The sequence below is a fragment of the Trachymyrmex cornetzi genome, unplaced genomic scaffold (genome assembly GCF_001594075.2).
Source record: "Trachymyrmex cornetzi isolate Tcor2-1 unplaced genomic scaffold, Tcor1.1 scaffold1376, whole genome shotgun sequence".
Classification (NCBI taxonomy): domain Eukaryota; kingdom Metazoa; phylum Arthropoda; class Insecta; order Hymenoptera; family Formicidae; genus Trachymyrmex; species Trachymyrmex cornetzi.
In genome coordinates, this window is record NW_017295956.1 from 260216 (window position 1) to 278015 (window position 17800).

General features: G+C 36.1%; 1 protein-coding gene across 4 annotated transcripts in view; it reads right to left on the reverse strand.

Annotated features, from left to right (window-relative positions):
- Positions 1 to 1065: 1065 nt before the first annotated feature.
- LOC108770889 (regulatory protein zeste) overlaps positions 1066 to 17800 on the reverse strand; it is a 35492-nt gene continuing 18757 nt past the window's right edge. For all 4 annotated transcript variants that reach the window (XM_018522646.1, XM_018522647.1, XM_018522643.1 and 1 more), the window contains one exon: positions 1066 to 1125. In XM_018522646.1, coding sequence (XP_018378148.1) covers positions 1079 to 1125 — 47 coding nt within the window. In that variant the 3' untranslated portion in view covers positions 1066 to 1078. The remainder of the gene's footprint in view (positions 1126 to 17800) is intronic.

Consider the following 17800-nt stretch of genomic DNA (forward strand, 5'->3'; position numbering starts at 1 on the left):
ATTTGCGGTCTGATGCGCGACGGACAACCGTATCGTCAAATTAATGCGATAGCATCGCCAATTAACTTTTTCACCCTCACGTCACATTTCCTACATCAAGTACCTCGTCATCATTTCGCAATATCTGATAAATAACCGGCGGAGATGTGAGGAGGGTGTGGGCCGGTCGGCGGTTAATGAATGCATAATTGTTCCGAGTAACGACGGTTCGTCCGACTTGCTTAATGATCGGCGTAATTATATGACCGGACTTATCTTCATTACCAAAAACACCATCTTAAGATGAACGAGATTGGACGGATGAGTATCATTATGTATTTCTTAGCCGAAAGTTGAGGACTCACACCCTCGATCTCAACGTTCGACATTTTCCATAGCCTCTTTATTTCACATCACATTGTCTACATCGCTCGCGCGATTTATTCTCCTATTATTTATGGTCAAGAAACGCTAAGAACTATTATTGCACTTGACGTGAAATGTGTATGTAACGAAAAGGCGAGAGAAAAGTAACTATTATGATATCTGCTTGTAATACATTGCGTTTCAACTTTGAAGATTTTATTTAAAAGAGTCTAATTCTAACGTCAACTCAGTGCTACAATAATATATATAATAATATATTATGTAAATAATATACAAAAGTTTAAAAGTGATTTAAAAGGAATGCTTTTATATAACACTTTTTTCTCTCTGTAATGAGCAATTTATTAAGAGCGCAATGATTTTTCACCAAATAGTAATAGACTACTTGAGGTAAAAACATGATGTAGAAACCGACAAGATATATGACTTTATTATATAGTAATGATATTTAGACAAAGATACATAAATAACAAACTGCAATATTTGCAATCGCGCAATATATATGTATATTTATCGATCAATAATGATCAATCTAATGATAAACAAATTTCTCACATTACATTCTACGATGACAATAAAAATAAACACTTTTCTCGGAATCAAGAGCGCGCATTCGCTCATTGCAACGGAAGGTTTAACCGTGTCATGGATTTAAAGGTCAGACTCTTTCCACGTAGCATACGATCGAAGATCCTGTGCGGTGTATCCAGCACTAATAACAGAGTCTCTTTGAGTGATTTGCGTTAATGACATTTTTTCCTGCAAAAAATTCAGTCGGAATAAATCCCGGCGAAGTGTAAAGTCAAGCTTTTGTAATTATAGTGTTAGAATGATGTTTTTAGGTCATCGCATATGTTACTCCTCCCCCTCTACGTATCATTTTGGTGTATAAATAGAGCGAAACTTATTATCGGGCCAAAAGGATGAAAAAAATACATATTGATAAAGCGCTTACATGTTATGCAAATGAAAGCTTCTGAATGTGATACGAATGGTAATTAGGTCAGACCGCGCAACTCGGACGATTCCGTCAGACAATTCCGAGTCGTAATATCCCGATCTAATTTATAAAATAAGCCTCACGTTTATATTTACATAGACGATTTGCGCTGTGAATCATATAATTTCTGTGACATTCTCATGATAAAATATAAATGATAACTACATGGCTAATCAATTTGTTGTCTATCAAATCCACGATCTAGGTGATTCTACGAGTTAAGTCTACAATATATACTTTGTACTATCAATTGTACTTATTGATTTTTATAATATTGACTTACTAAGAGCTGGATCTGATACACGCGCGTGAAAAAATACTTACGAATAAAAGCATAATGTAATAGCATTTTAATTGCGGGATATTTATCTTATTGAGAATGTTATTTTATCTATAAATTATAAAACACGCGAGCGATACGTCAAGATTTAGATATTACGTAACAATGTGATAACAACAATAATAAGAGTACAACTAGAATTTTCAGGTTAAAGATAAAAGTTATGATCTAATGTCCACAATTTATAACGTTACTCTGGCAAGGTGAGAAATGCATCGTGCGTCAAAGGGTTAGAAGCAGCGAGTATAGGAAAAACTGGCGAGAGGGAGGGTAGAAAGGAAGCGGGTGAGCAGGCGAGGAAGAAGCGCGCGACGCGACGGGGCCGTCGGGCCGCGGGGGTCGAAGCAGAAGTGGATGGCGAATGGCGGTGGTGGAGGCGAAGGCGAACAAGGGGAAGGGAGGAACGATGGAATGAGGTCGCGCTGAAACTGGGCCAGGTTTACTCGGTAAGTATGTCACCGCTTATTGATCACCGCCATCCACCCACAACCCCTTGCGGCAGCACTTATCGCAGGTTGCGGGGCGGCTCGCGGGGGTGAGGAAGGACGAGAGGATAGGGATCGGAGGAGGAGGAGAGCGGGCAAACTGTTGCAACAGTTTATTTTCATTTATCGTCTCTTCCCTTCCTGCCCTCTTCGTACTCTTGTCCGCGGTATGCGAGAATGCTCGCATTGCTCGCGTACGAAACGAATCTCTCTCTATTAGGCCACGAAATTATACTATAGTGGTCTCTCGACAACCATCGGCAGTCATCGTGTCCGCGAGAGACACAAACAGAAAAATATCATTGTATTGCTAAGAAAAGTAATTACTTAAAAGTATTTACTTTCTTTCTTCTAAGTAACGATTATCTTTAACAAAGAATATTTCCTTGGTAATAATCTTAAAATATGTTTATGAAAATTCATTGTTATATATTAAAAACAAGAATTAATGTTTTTGGAAGAATATTATAAAATTGATCAAAGAAGCGATCTTATATAATAGGCAAATTGAATTTGTTTTAACTTAATAATCTTGATTAAAGTATTAAACTTACTAGGATTCAGAACATATTTTTAATAAACTTGATACTTACGAAAATTGAATTTATATGATTTGCGGATATTTATTTTTTAAATACTTGAAACAATTAATATTTGCGTACAGTATATAATTTTCTGTGTGCAGACAAGAAGAAAAATAAAAGATTTCTCCATTTTTTTTTTCCTCTTCATTCGAAATAGAGCTCATCTTTGACGACTTCCTTGACATATGTTTAGCCTTCGACATCAGACATGAGTTTAGTTTCTAATTCAAATAGATATACACGCAATATTGAATTATTGTATTTTAAACTGTATCTTAAGTTGCTTTCTGAATTTATCGTATTTTTCATGCATTTTTCTTTTTGTCTTACACCGTTCTCTTTTATTTCAAACTGTTTAAAATAATTCTATTATAATTTGATTAAATTAGCTTGTTGATTAATGCGTAACGTTCTCATAAAATAATTTAAAGTTTGTAAGGAATTTTGTTTCGAGCAAATCGCAGCCTCTCTTTCGCTTCCGAGCCGCGCTGCGGATTATACTCCAGTGAATGTAATACGGTACGTAATATTTCCGACGTTGGTCAACAGGTCCTCCTCGGTCTAACGTTTCCTCATTACGTAACGGGCTTTTGGGACCGATTTCACTATTTCGGTTTAAAGGCACAGGAAACGGGGATAGCATGTCTTTGGTAACTGATCGTTTCGGAGAATCATCTTAAATGAATAAATCCATCAGTTCTTTTGAAATGCAACGCATTCTCGGACGTGTCGTAATTAAGGGCAGTCAGATTCGAAATCAGAAAATTGAGAAACGATGCGGCGTTAATGTACTGTGTACATCCGTCCTCCTGTCTTACGCCATACGGAAAAAGATAGCTCTCGGTGTAGCCTTTGAACGTCGGCTTTCGTTGCACGAAAGGTAGTAGGTAGGTACTTGTATACCAGTCGTGACCGACTCGGTATCCCGCGATTACTAAATCGTTCTGTCAATGATCTACAGCGTTAACGGCTAACGTAGTGTCAATTTCTATTGCGCGTCGTACGCGTAAGCATGTGGCATCGTGTATAAGATTAGCTGGAGCGCGCGATCGAGCGCGCAAACCGGTTCTTTTCGGTGTCAAATACATTTCCATACTCAATCAGAGAGCTATTGCGAAACCGCGATGTAAAATAGCTCGCACGATTAACATTTTATTTTTCGAGAGAAGCTGTGTTAAGAGAGCCACAGAAATTGAAGTCGGTATGTTACGAAAGAGAAACTGCTACAACAAAAAACAAAAAGAAATATCCAACTATTCAGTTGAGAAAAGCCGTGGTATCTTTTCACCCTTTTATTTTTACTTCGTTACGACGTATGAAAAGGCTGTCATGTAAATAAACTCTCCTTTCGTGAAGAACATTGCTCACGTGTTATTTCAAAATCGTTCCGCGTTTTTATTCTTTCTCTTCAATCTTTTTCGAAGCGAAATTGAAAGTCTTTTGTCAGTGTAGATTCATACGATTTGTAGTTGATTGTTTGTAGCTCCGTACATAAATCAATTGATTCACGATGATTTGCATTTTTTTATTTTGTTAAAAAATCGTTAGTAAATGAATGGTAATCAACGAATGCGAACTTGGCGAATCGCGTATAGCTAATTCGGCGTTAACCTTACGAAGATACTTAAGGTTAAGGCCCAGTTTCACAACTCACCTCGGTTAACTCTTAACCGAGGTTCAACTTATTCATTGTCTCTTTCTAATTCTAGAATTGGAAAGATATGAGAAACTAAGTTGAACCTCGGTCAAGAGTTAACCGTGAGTTGTGAAACTGAGTCTTAAAGACATTTTTGCAAAAGATATTTTAGGCCTTAGGTCTATTCATAGTCGATTCTAAGACTGTCTTAAGTACAGTCTTAAAATGTTACAAGCCAATCACAGAGCAATCTTAATAGCATCTTAAAACATTACTTGAGACGATTTTGAAGTAAGAACTGACTATGAACACGCGCGGTCTAGAATCTGAACGCGTACCAGGTAAGTTCTTATTAGCTGCGTTCAGCAGACTCGATAGTTGAGTGAGCGCTCGCTGTTATTGGTGCATTCCTCTAGATCATCCAATTAGACTTTTAGATCTAGAAGAATAGCAGCGAGCGTTCACTCAACTGTTGAGTCTGCTGAACGCAGCTATTGTTTACGACAAGGATCGCGCCTCGCGCGTAATTTGAGGTAGGTCGGTAAAGTCAGCGGGAAAACAAAACGCGTGTATCGCGCGACCTGCATTATCTTCGTCGATCCGGCTGCTCGATAAGACAAGCGAGCGGCCCGGTGACAGATAGGAGGCGGTTCCTCCCGCGGTGTAGACACAATCGTCGTCGTCGCTAATTCGAATGAGGAAAGACAGCGAAACTGGTTTGGATGAGCAGTCGGACGCATCGAAAGAATCGAAAGTGACTCCATCCGTGCCGAGCCAGAAATAGCAATGTGCACGGTTTATCTTAAACCGGATTCAGACGAAGCGAATAAGCGCGAACGAATGCGAACGAACGGATTTGCTTCAATGAGGACAAATGGTGCCGCCGTATACTTATTGTAGCGAGCTCTGCTCATTCGCTTTCCTTCGCGCTTGGTTTAGATTGGATCTGATTTTACGCAGCATACTGTGAACATTAACTTAACAATTATTAACAATAATGAGAAAATACGAAGAAAATACAAGAGGAAATAAGCGCTGTAAATCGTACGTTGATATTTCAAAAAGAGATCTTTTTAGACATTAAAAATTGATCACAAAACAAATAATTTTGACCATTTATTCTTCCAACGACGAGACGTGCGTTTCAATTAATTTTCTAACCATCTTCAGCGAGGAAATTAAAATGTTTGCAGTTGATTTACTCTACGAACGCGTAAATAAAGGAGCGCGAATGAAAGTTCATTTCAAATTGTTTCTTCGTAACCACAAACTTGACTTAATTAAATAAATAAATTAAATAATCGATAGAATAATTTTGAAAGCGTGCCACGATGATTATCGTAGGCGCAAGATTATTATGACTATTACGACTGTCATGGCTTTGCATATGCACCGTTAATAGATAATAATTATTGATCATCGAGTGTAAATTCATCGGCATATTAGACTTTATCGATCTGCACGTCATCCGTATGACGGCATATAACGCGAGAGAAGAAGTAACGCTTTTACATAAAGTTATTCAGTAACACTGACTGGAAATTATGTATCCTTGAAGTGTTACGAGGTCTTATCTGTTCTACCAAACACATGTAGGTCAGGGAAAGAAATCTCCTCCGAAATTGACGTTACAATCGCAGGCCATAATGTTTAATAGAGATAATAACCTAACTTCCCAATAAAAGATAACAGCGAATGTATACATATAGTACAATGAAACCATATTGGAATCTATCCAAAGGGATTTGCTCCGACATTGATAATATTTTATTTTGTAATTAACATTGTTTTAAATTTTTTCTTCCCAATTTAAAAGAATATCATTTTTTTTAACGATTGTGTATGCTTTGTAACCAACACGTTTATTCGAGTATTCAGAGTCAAATTTCACTTCTCAGCTCTTACATTATATTGACGTAACTCATTACATATAATCAGTGTAATCAAGGGCTCAAGGCAAACGGCTATAAACGTCAAAACGCACGTCATGATTTCAAACAGAAAACGGTTATGTTCAGGTTTACACGCTATCACGACGGGGTAAATACGTGGAAATAGCGGTAACCCCGTGTCTTTCTTTGATGCTTGGTTATTTTGTAAAACTCATGCCACGAAATGAACGACAATCTTCTCGGACAGACTCGAATCCCATGGTGCAAATTACATGGAGCGTGATAGAGATCGAGAAGAAAAAAAAAAGAATGGATCAGATGAGCCTTGTTCCGAACACTTAAGTCGCGATCGTTCTCGACCATTTGGGTTGAAATCGGTTAAGCAAAAGCCGACTTGCCTTACGCAACGCCGCCTTTGCTACTTCGTTCTCGATCGAGGTAAGAATCGATTCGCTCACCGCACAAGCCACGATAAGTATGGGAAAGCACTGAAGCTGATCAAGGCTCTCTTTGCGCGGAATATTTCGCGATTTCGCGAAATACAAATTTCAATAAACAAGAGATACATCTATATTCACACCACACGCGCGCGCGCGCGCACACACACACACACACACACTATAAATATATATTTTTAGAACACTACACACACACACACACACATTCTTTGGAGTGGAATCTCATTCTAAATATCACTCTAAAGAGCGAAAAATGAGCCAATGAGTGGTTCAATGTTAAATCCTTAAGAGTGAAATTTCACTCTTTAGAGTGAGATTCACTTTAAAAGTTTTAGAATATGAAGCTATATGTACTTTTACTATTATTATTATAAAGCTACACTTATACATATAACGAGCGACCGAAAAAATACATTGGAATCGAATTGTGGCTGATGACTTCTGTACTGCAATTTACATAGCTTGCTTCGTCGCGTGCCTCGTACGAAAGAAATACGCGCCGCACCGCGCGAATGGCCTGATTCCTTTTTACGGCATCCGTCAAAAAATATGCAGATCGACTTGCATCTACGGTTCTACCGAGCTATTTTCCCGAAGCATCGAGATAACTGAGAATCTAAAGGCTAGCCAATTAAAAGCGCTAAACTCGGGATCGTCATCCACTGAAAAGCACAGCAAAATGCTGACGAAAGTTTACTTTTCAAATTTTTTTATTAAAGCGATTATTTAATATTATAACATAACGTGTGTTTATTTAATTTTATGTTCAATACCTTTAATTTGAATTACTCTTTAATATTAATTCTCCAGTTTACATAATATATTTAGTGTCTTAGTTATTATATAGTTTCATTTTAATATACAAATTATTTCCAATTAACCCGTTTGTGTCTGTCTAGAAATATAATTCCAACAACTTATAATTTTTAATAACTTTTTCTACATATAGATATATATATATATACATAGATATATATACATAAATTTCATAACTGTAAATAATTTCAAGATATTCAACTTTTCTTGATATCACTTATCTTCTGATATGATAAATGTATAAAATATTTCCATTGATATTTTATTATATATAGATAAAATACAGAAAATTTACCGTGTTTTAATTTTTTTATAGTATACAGTTTATATAATACAAATTTTGCTTAACTAATTCATTCGAAGAATTAAACTATCAAAGTGACTTTTAAAGAAACAACCTGTCAACATCTATGCTCGTGTATTTTGTATGTTATATTTATTCCCGTACAATTTGTATTATGTTTAGCGGAACGTGACGCACGAATGAATTTTCCTACGTGAATCCCTAGTGAACGAGCTGATTGCTAAACGATGTGTCTAATTATCCACGCCATTTGTACGAATGCTTGATCACTCCTCGCTCCTCGTAATCTTTCTCACGTAAAGGTATACATACCTCTGCGCGTGCCTACGTCAACGCGCCTCGCAAAAGCTTGGCGAGACGCGGAGAGACGAGACGAGACGAGACGAAGCGAGGTGAGGTGAGGTGAGGTGAGGCGAGGCGCGAAGTGGCTCAGCGAGGCACGATCAGACGAGGAGAGGTGAGGAGAGCGAAGGCGGTCTGACGGGCACTCAGCTTTCGTTTTCACCCAGCCTGCTTGTTAATCCGGTGAGTCAATAGTTGTATAACACTGGAACTACGTTGCGTAACCCACGTCGCCGTTGGTTTCCCTCGCGACCTACTTGCCCACTAAACTAGACACACATTCTTATCCAGCGGTGATCCGTCCTCTCTCTCTCCCTCCCCTCCCCCCCTCTCTCTCTCTCTCTCCCTCTCTCGCATTCGCTATTTTGTTCAACTTTAATAAAGGCTTTCCCCTGGTTCAGTATTTCATCACACTTGTACACATTTCCGCAAAAGATAAAACTTTTGACAATTTGGCTAATATAAATTCAACCTTCTGCAAGAAAAATACCGAATTCTTTTTGAAAATGCGAAATTAAAAATTGTTACATTATAATTTCCGAACAAACGGAAATATCTTGCTACGAAAGGTTAAAAAAATACTGCGCTTTCACGAGAAACCTTATGTTCGTCAGATAAAACATTCAGAAATGTTCTGGATGAAACGTGTAGACGAATAAAAACGTACTTACGATGATACAAACCGTTGAACAAATCATGGAGGGAACTGTAACTATTATTTACAATTGGTTTTCATGAAGTTTTAAAAAATCAAATGATAATTTTATGGAGCGTAAAGTTAAGTGTCCGACGTTGTTACATCAGTATTAGCATTTTATTGGATACCGGGGCACGTAAATGTTCTTCCATGTTTCTATATTTCTATGCGGCAGGCTAAAGTCACGGTCTGGAATAGACGTCGATCAATTACAACATTTCCCTATGAAATGGCAGCAAGAAAAATCCTAGTGAATATTTCATTATCAGACAGACTGAATACGGAGTTTCCTGGCGACGTCCTACTTTCGACCACAACAATTCAATAAAGGATAATACGGCCATGTACCAGATCCGCGATCCTCGAGTAATAAAATTACGGTAAAGTTAATGTAGCGCCAAAGGACGTAATTGCCAAAACTTCAAATTATTAATTCGAACATCATACATTTGACTGTCGCAGATTTTTTTAGTGCGACATAAATATTTAAAGATAAAGATTTAAATTTATTGTTTTCAAATAGAACATTTCTGTTCTGTCGTATTACTTTTTATTTAACAGTAGATTCTTTGATCGATATATAGAGATTCCGTTTTTTACCGAGAATATCGAAAGAAATATTAATTTATCACACACACTGCCATTTTTCATCGTTGATATGTTTATATTGTAATATTTTCATGTAAAAGAGTATCATCCATTTAAATAAATATATATAGAGCCTTCTTTTTACGATGGATTTGGATTATTTCTTTTTGCCGAATGTTTATATGTCGCGCTCCTGTATAAAACAGCCCATATAAGACAGTCCGAGATTACAACAGAGCCAATGCTTGGTTGATCTATGGCGATTGTCCATTAGCCAAGAATCTGTCGTTCAATACTAGCCTATTGTTGGCAAACAATCTCAGATGCCAATTTACTTTTACGATAATATGGTATACGATAATGGATCAATCTTGGACCAACATTATAGCCATTATAGCCATTAAGTATCTATTATACCAGAAATATTCGTCCATATTCTGGTGAATGCACATTGATAATTGTAATAAAAAATGAAATAAATATAAGCATTAAATATAATTTCAAATTTATATCTATTTTTTTTTTATATCAAAGTACTACTTCTTTTTATTTGTAATTTTATTTGTTTGTCATTCTTGAGCCATTATTGTTCATAACTCATTATTATCGTTCATTATAATTCTTGAGCTCAAGTTATTATTCAATTATAATAACGCTGGACCAGTTCTGACTACCATTATTAGACCAATATAAAGAGTCTGACAGCCAATAATGGTCCAATACCGAGCCAATTGTAAAACTCTGTATAGGTAACCGCCACGCGATCAGTTACCGCGAATCTCTTCCTCGTCTCGCGTGTTTAATAATCCGACCAAAGAGTGATTTTTGAACCATCGTGGTTCGCTTTGTGCGGTCGTACGTTGCAGTTGGTGATTACATTGACTTGCGGTTTATTTTTTGCGACGGTCGCAGGCGATCGAGGAGTACTGTAATATCACCAAAACGGATCGAAGCAAAATCGAGCCCAAGGTCACTCTCGGTCTGCCTTCGAAACACCATGGTGGATTCGGGGCTGTCGCGAAATCATCTCGATATACTCAATGTACCTATTCTCCGCCCAATCCTCTCCCGATCTCACTTTTTATCAGAGTCGCAAATCATGACCGACATGAAAGTAAAATGATTCAACCTGTTACGAATCAACATGCCACGTCGGATGTAGCTACGTAGAATACTTCTTGCCCTGGGTCGTGGTTCTCAAAACCGGCGATTATGATCATTAGCGCGTCACGAAGCGAACGTCATGTCTATTATTAATCCTTTATGTACTAAGAATTTCCCAATAGGAATATTATCGAAAGAAATGTTTAATTTATTGTATATAATATGTGAATTATAATTCAAGAAGTAATGTATAAACGTAACTTAATATTAAAAAGTATTAGCAATCTTTAAAATAAATAAAAAATATTTTTAATGATATATATAAAATTCGTTACGCATTATATTAAATAATATGATATATGTTGTATATATGGTGTTACATATAATTTTGGAGAATTATTTTATAATGACATAATATTTATTTAATTTTTCATAAATTATATTTTCGGTATGTTGTCTATTTTGATTTTTCCTAATATTTAGAAATAAATTTTCGCACACTGCAATTTAACGACGATCTAGTCAGACACACACGCGTTTGTTTTCATAAATCTTATGCCAGAAACAAAATCAACCCCAAGGAGACATAAATTCTCACTACTAAATATATATCCAAGGTAATGCAACATTATTTTACTCGTCATTGCAATCAAGCATCGCTTTTTCATCAAGTACAGTATGATATGTTAATAAAAAAAAAAGAGAAAAATATGCCACGATCCCACTTGCACCGGTTTTAAATTATAGTTATAAACCTGTTCGCGCGCATCTCTTGTGAACAATCCTCATAATATAATCGATATAGGCGTGCGCACGAGTTACAGAAATTGCGAGCTCACGAAATCGACTGCCGGTGGGCGAAATGGGGTCACCGAAGTGGACGGGCGATTCGAATGGATGGAATAAGAGAAATTTTATGAAACCCGAATAAATATAGATTTTGCAAAACATTCGCAATCGCTCGGACGATCACTAATCGCGTTACCATCACACAATCGACGATTTAGAATAATCTGATTTAGAATAGTCTGCAATTTTTTCATAATTTGTCACTTTGAAAATATGTACAAAATAATCCTCAATCCTGCTTATATGATGTGATTAATTGCATGATGCTACTGTAATCACCATTATATTTCTTCTTTTTTTCTATTGTATCATGAACATACAAAATAATATTCTGACATTATTTTAGTCGCATTTAATAACAAATAACCAATTTAATTTATACAGCGTGCATTTGGCGCGTTTGGAAAATATCCGATCGCAACGTGATTATATTTCTGGAAAAAGACATAAGACACATTATCCATCGCATGTCTGGATCACATTATAACAAGAACGTCGAGGAGTTTAATTCCTGACTAAGAGCTCAGGTGTATGGACACTAAGGAGCTTTGCGTGTCACGAAACGGAAGACCAAACTTTGCCTTAATATTGTTCGAAAATTGTTTTTGAAATCATGTAGAACTTATTGCATACTTCATCGATGTAAAAAAAAGCGACACATAAACAAGAGTAAAAGGAAAACAGCGCAACCAATTTTATATTTTCTCTGATAATACGTAACTTTGTGACAATACCATATTTATTTGAAATTTTAACTACTCTTAAATGCATGAATAAATCGATATATAGAGATTAGTGATAATTCTTTAATAAATATTAACTTTTTACACGAAAGGTTTAATAAATATATTTTTAGTTTTTTCCTCATTTTTGACATTGTGTATTTTAGCAATTTAATCTCTTAAATTTTTTTTAATTTTATAAAGCAAAAATAATTTAAATTTAATTGAGAAATAAAGTTTTGTTTATATTTAAATTTTATTTTCGAAGAAAATTGTAACAAATTTAATTAATTTTTAGTATATATATATATATATATATATCTTTCTTTATAACTAGATATCTCTTGAAAAACCAACATTAGGAAATTCATAATATTAAAATTTAATGCTAACATTAAAATTTAATATAAGCAACATATCTTAATTCATTAAATTGTTCAATCAAAAAATAAAATATATTATTTAAAGCTTTAAGATATATTCTTAAAATTAATTTGAATATAAAATTATTATTTTGCGTTATTGATAAAATCAGAATAAAAATAAGTAAATTGGGTTATCACATGTTTGAATTTAAACAGATCATTGCGAAATTATTTTTGCAAGAAACTCTCGGCGAATCTGGCCTAAAATATAACTTGTCATCCTCTCGACTATGACAGTCCTTGGGAAAAACATTCGCGAAAAATGCGGTCCTCGTAGAATAAAAAAATAAGACAACGTGAGAGAAAGAAAGAAAGAAAGAAAGAGAGAGAGGAGGATCGCGTGAGCCTATCGCGATTGGCTTATTAACTGCGGTATTGAGATTAAGTTTATTCAGTAACGAGTACGCCGTGACACACTAACCAAGTGGTCGAGACCCACTTAACTCACTGGGTGACCTCCATCGAAATGGCATGGATGGGGTGATAGTGCGTGGCGCGTTCCTCTTTTTTGCATGTATTTCGAGCGCTGCACGCAATGCGCGCGCGGAAAGCGCGAGGCCGGACGCCGAGCGTCCTTCGATTTTCATACGGGAAGACCTTTGCTTACTCGAGTCAGACAGGCGTTCAGATTTATGCAGCCGCGGCCTGCAACTGCAAGGTCCTGCAATGCAGCATGCATTCAACGAACGAGAGTGCACCGATACCTCAGGAATTAGAGAGATGACTTTCGCGACTTGTGACCTTCTCTTCAAATGACAAATCAAAAACTGCGCGAGCTAATTTGCCGATATTATAATCATATACGATTTTGTATATTTATTATGTTTTTCAGTGATCAACAATTTCGCGAAAAAAAAAAAAAACTTATTAAAAGAATGAACAAGTTTCAAACGTAGAATAATAAATTATGCCAAAATAGAAAATATAAATGATAAATAACTACAAGAAAAACAAAGTAAAATATAAAATAATAAATGATACGTAGGTAAAAAGGAATTGTTCCATTTTTGAAAATATTTATATATATTTTAAAAACTATTTAAAAAATCATCTATGTCTTCAATTTTATAATTTATTAATGATTGCTTCTTTTTGGGTAACATTTTTCGCAATACCGCTATAAAAATGTAAGTCCTTTAAGGAAAGATATAATGATGGACAAAAACTGACAGACACTGATTACAAGACAAAGGGAAAGTGTGTACAATTTCACTTTCATTTGTAAACAGTGCCGAAAAATCAATCAGCGTTCTTCAATCTCGACGCGAAAACTTTTGAGGCGAGAAAGTTTAACAGTTCGGTAATTTCACCATTTCGAAATTTGAGATATGCGAATTAAAACATAATAAAAGAATTCATTAGAGCACTCACTGATGCGTAATTTTTTTTTTAATTAGGATAGTTATTTTCAGAGGACTATTTTTAGAAATATTGTAGATAAAATCTGAGATAAAATCTTACGGGTCGCATAATATGGTTTATTTCATTTAATAAAAAATATGATTTATATATTTTCAGCTGAGCCAGTGAGTCCGAAAAAATTCACAGGTGGGTGAATGCGACGCACAGGTCGTAAATTGCTCATCATTTATAGCTACATTAGAGCATTTGATACCGAAATTATTTAATTTGATATAAATGATTTACCCCCCAAAATAGTCGGTATATTATTATATTATTAAATTTTTATCTCATCTTTTCAAATGGCAAGACTTCTGTCGCATAAATTACGTTTCCAAAATTAAAAATTAATAAATAATCATCTGAGGAGCAAACTTTCAAAATGCGTTTTGTCCAAAATTTATTTTTTTTTTAGTTAGAAATGGCGTAGTGTTCGGTGTTGAAAGATTCAGACTATAAGCTACTTTAAGATGTTCAGAAAGCATTTTTTTCATCGTTAATCTATATGCTGAAAAAACACAAACATTTCGAAGTGCATTGTGTTTTTTTAACTAGAAACGAACAAATGCATTTGTTTAACAATTTTAGCAATTGTTCGGCAATTACGTTTAATATTTCACATCCTACTGATTGGTATATAGTTATTTTCTGTAAAGTGCGTAATTTTCTTGCGTGAGAAATTTCTTTCTTTCTCATTTTCTGAAAATTACAAATTTTTGACAAAACGTAAATCGAAAGTCTGCTCCTCATCTGTCTGGAGCAATTTATATAGTTTCGTAAATCTAACTTTCGATTTAGTCATAGATAAATATTTAAGATGACAAAAAAATATTTGTCGATTAGAAACCGCATCACCCCGGGTATATTATCGAATATCTGCACCGATAACCGAATACACGTATTCGGTTTCTTCAACGGTACGTTTCTTACGCAAACTAGCGAAAGTAGGCGGACGCGCGAGAACCACGTTTGGTCACATATGTACACGTACATACACACAGAGAAACAGATAGCTCTCGCGACACAGCCGTCAGGAGAGCGAAAGCACGTGGGAACGCGAGCGTGTGTGCGCTTTGCGCACATGAGCCGGTCGCAGCTCGCCCGGGTTGGAAAAAGGATTACGAAATCTTACTGAACGATCGAGCACCTCTTTCGCGCCGAAAGCGAGAGTGGAAGAGAGAAGCCTCGAGCCTCGACCACAAATGATCGCCGGTATATACTGGATCCAGTATACACTATCGATACACCAAATTTGAAGTGGAAAACTCGATCGATTTGTTAAACTTTCCTTATAAAACTTTTAATAAAAATTGTATAATATATTATATATGGATCGAACTTGAAAACAATATCTCTTTCTACCTTTTTGTCTTCTTCACGGCCTAAGCAAAGAATATCTCTTTCGGTCTCTATATGTTACTTTTATTAAGTTATTACTTTTATAAAATTATTCTTACGAAGCAATTTTTTTCTTTTAATTTTGTAGATTAAAATACATGCGTATGAAGCGTAATTAGTTTTCAAAGAATAGCTTCTGTGATGCAGGTACCATATATGTGCCCCATATGTACGTAATTTTCGCCTATAATTGTTTCGAGAGCACACCGAATTGTAAAGCGTAAACGCAGATGGAGCATTACTCATAAAAGCAATATGCAATTATTAGGAAATTAACGTAGGCTACAACACTGTATCCCGAGACCGGTAATGCCGCATACCCGAGTACTCTGTAACATGTTGTTTATAGATGTTGGAAATGATTACCGGGAAATTGTATCTCGAACCATGTTAGTGCCGGACCGTGACCAAGTGATAATGACTTCGGCGCACAAGTCAATAAGGTAAAATGTTCTATTTCGAGTGCAAAGAAATGTTTTTCAATAAACGCGTTTCATTAACACTGAGAGAAATAATAGAGTATTACTGTACGAACGATAAGCGGGTAAGAAGTGCCCGCATCCTGTTTTCTTCTGCGGATGTTCAAATGAAATACTAACCTGCCTGAGAAGAGCCGAAATGTCGCCTGTCAATATTAACTACGCTTCAAGAAACATGTAATCTTCGGTAATCAAACACGTCGTTTCGCGGCATTCAAAGCTTTGTATTGGATCTTTCCTTCATACTATTATGAGAGAAAGAATGATTGCAACCACCATAATTTCACTATAATTTGTAGTCATTTTCGGTTCTAACATTTTATATATTTCTTGAAATTATATAAATCAAATTATTCTAAATTATTATTATTACTAACACTGTAGTAATAATAACTATAAAAATGGAGCTTTTAATCATAATTTTTTTACCAATTATGTATACGACAAATAATTAGCATCTTTTTCTCAGTGTAAATAATTGCTAAAAATGGCATTCTTTCTCTAGTAGTTTACTCCAAATCATTCTGATTATTCTTCTCTTATTCCATCCGACATTTTTTCCTCCGAAAAAAGGATCGTTTAAAAATAGATATTCGACACTTAATTTCGTTTCTTGATTTTTCTAAACTCATCGGTATTAATATATCTTCGATCTTTCCTATCTCGTACGAGCTTACGACACTTTTAGAAAGGGCCCAGAGCCCTTTCTAAATATATAATAATAAAAGATACATATAATAATAAAAGATACGCTGTTGCAGAGATTACCTCACGTAACGAACTAATTAAAATGTAAGACGGAATTTCGTCGGTGGGCACGACGGTAAAAAAAGCCTCACGAGAGGGTTTCAATAAGCGGCATGATTTAATGGGCGAGATGGGAGGAGCTGGCGCGCGACAAAAAGGAGGCCGCCATTTCTACGCATGAGTAAAGTCGGTAATGTATATTATGAAAACGGTCGAGCGCTCTTGAAACGTTTATGTAATTCCATTTGTTCCCGATCCTCCCGAGAAAGTACCATCCGTCAGGATTTATTGCCGATGAACTTCCCACGAGCGCGCGACCGTTTCCAAAGCGTTTCGTTCCGTTAAGAATCGATATATATGCTTCATCTGACACGCCTCACTAGATCGAAGTTCGATCACTCGATTATTAGGAATTCCAAATGACGATTAATGCGCAACTCCTGCCTTGAGAGTTTGTAATTCTTAACGACAGTGTCGGTATCATTATGTTATCATATACTATATATTTTTTTGTACCATATAATATTTGCGTAACAATAATATAACATTATCAATGTTGTCATTAAGAGTTACAGAATTCCGCTGCACTCAGCTCGTTAAAATGGATGGATCATCAAATCAATCTCTCATCAGGCTGTTAATAGTTGGACGTTTCTTGGCAACGAGGAATAGACTTTGGTACTCTCTAAATTCTTTAAAGTGAAATCTCACTCTAAAGAGTGAAAATTGAACTACCCATATAGAGTCGCCAGTAGTGACAACGAAACCAACGGTTGGCCAACACAACGGCTGCCTACTAACGGCCAAAGTTCTGTCAGCCAATGCTGGGCCATCACTGGCAAACGACAGGCTGTCAAATGACGACCGAAGTACTGTCAGCCAGTACGGCGCCGTAGTATTGCCAATATTGCACCAATGCTCGAAATGTGGTTACCAGTACTGGTGCAGTACTGGGCCGATCGCAATATCTACACTGGTACAGTACCGGGTAACAACAGTTGGGCTAGTATCATCTGCCAGTGTTGGGCCCAAGTTATCATTCGACACTTAGCCCGTAAGTTGCCAATACTACGCCAGTACCCAAACTACGACAATCGGTACTGGCCATCGACATCTAGAATGGACCGCTGATGGCAATGGTGGGGGTAGAAAGACGATTAGAGTGAG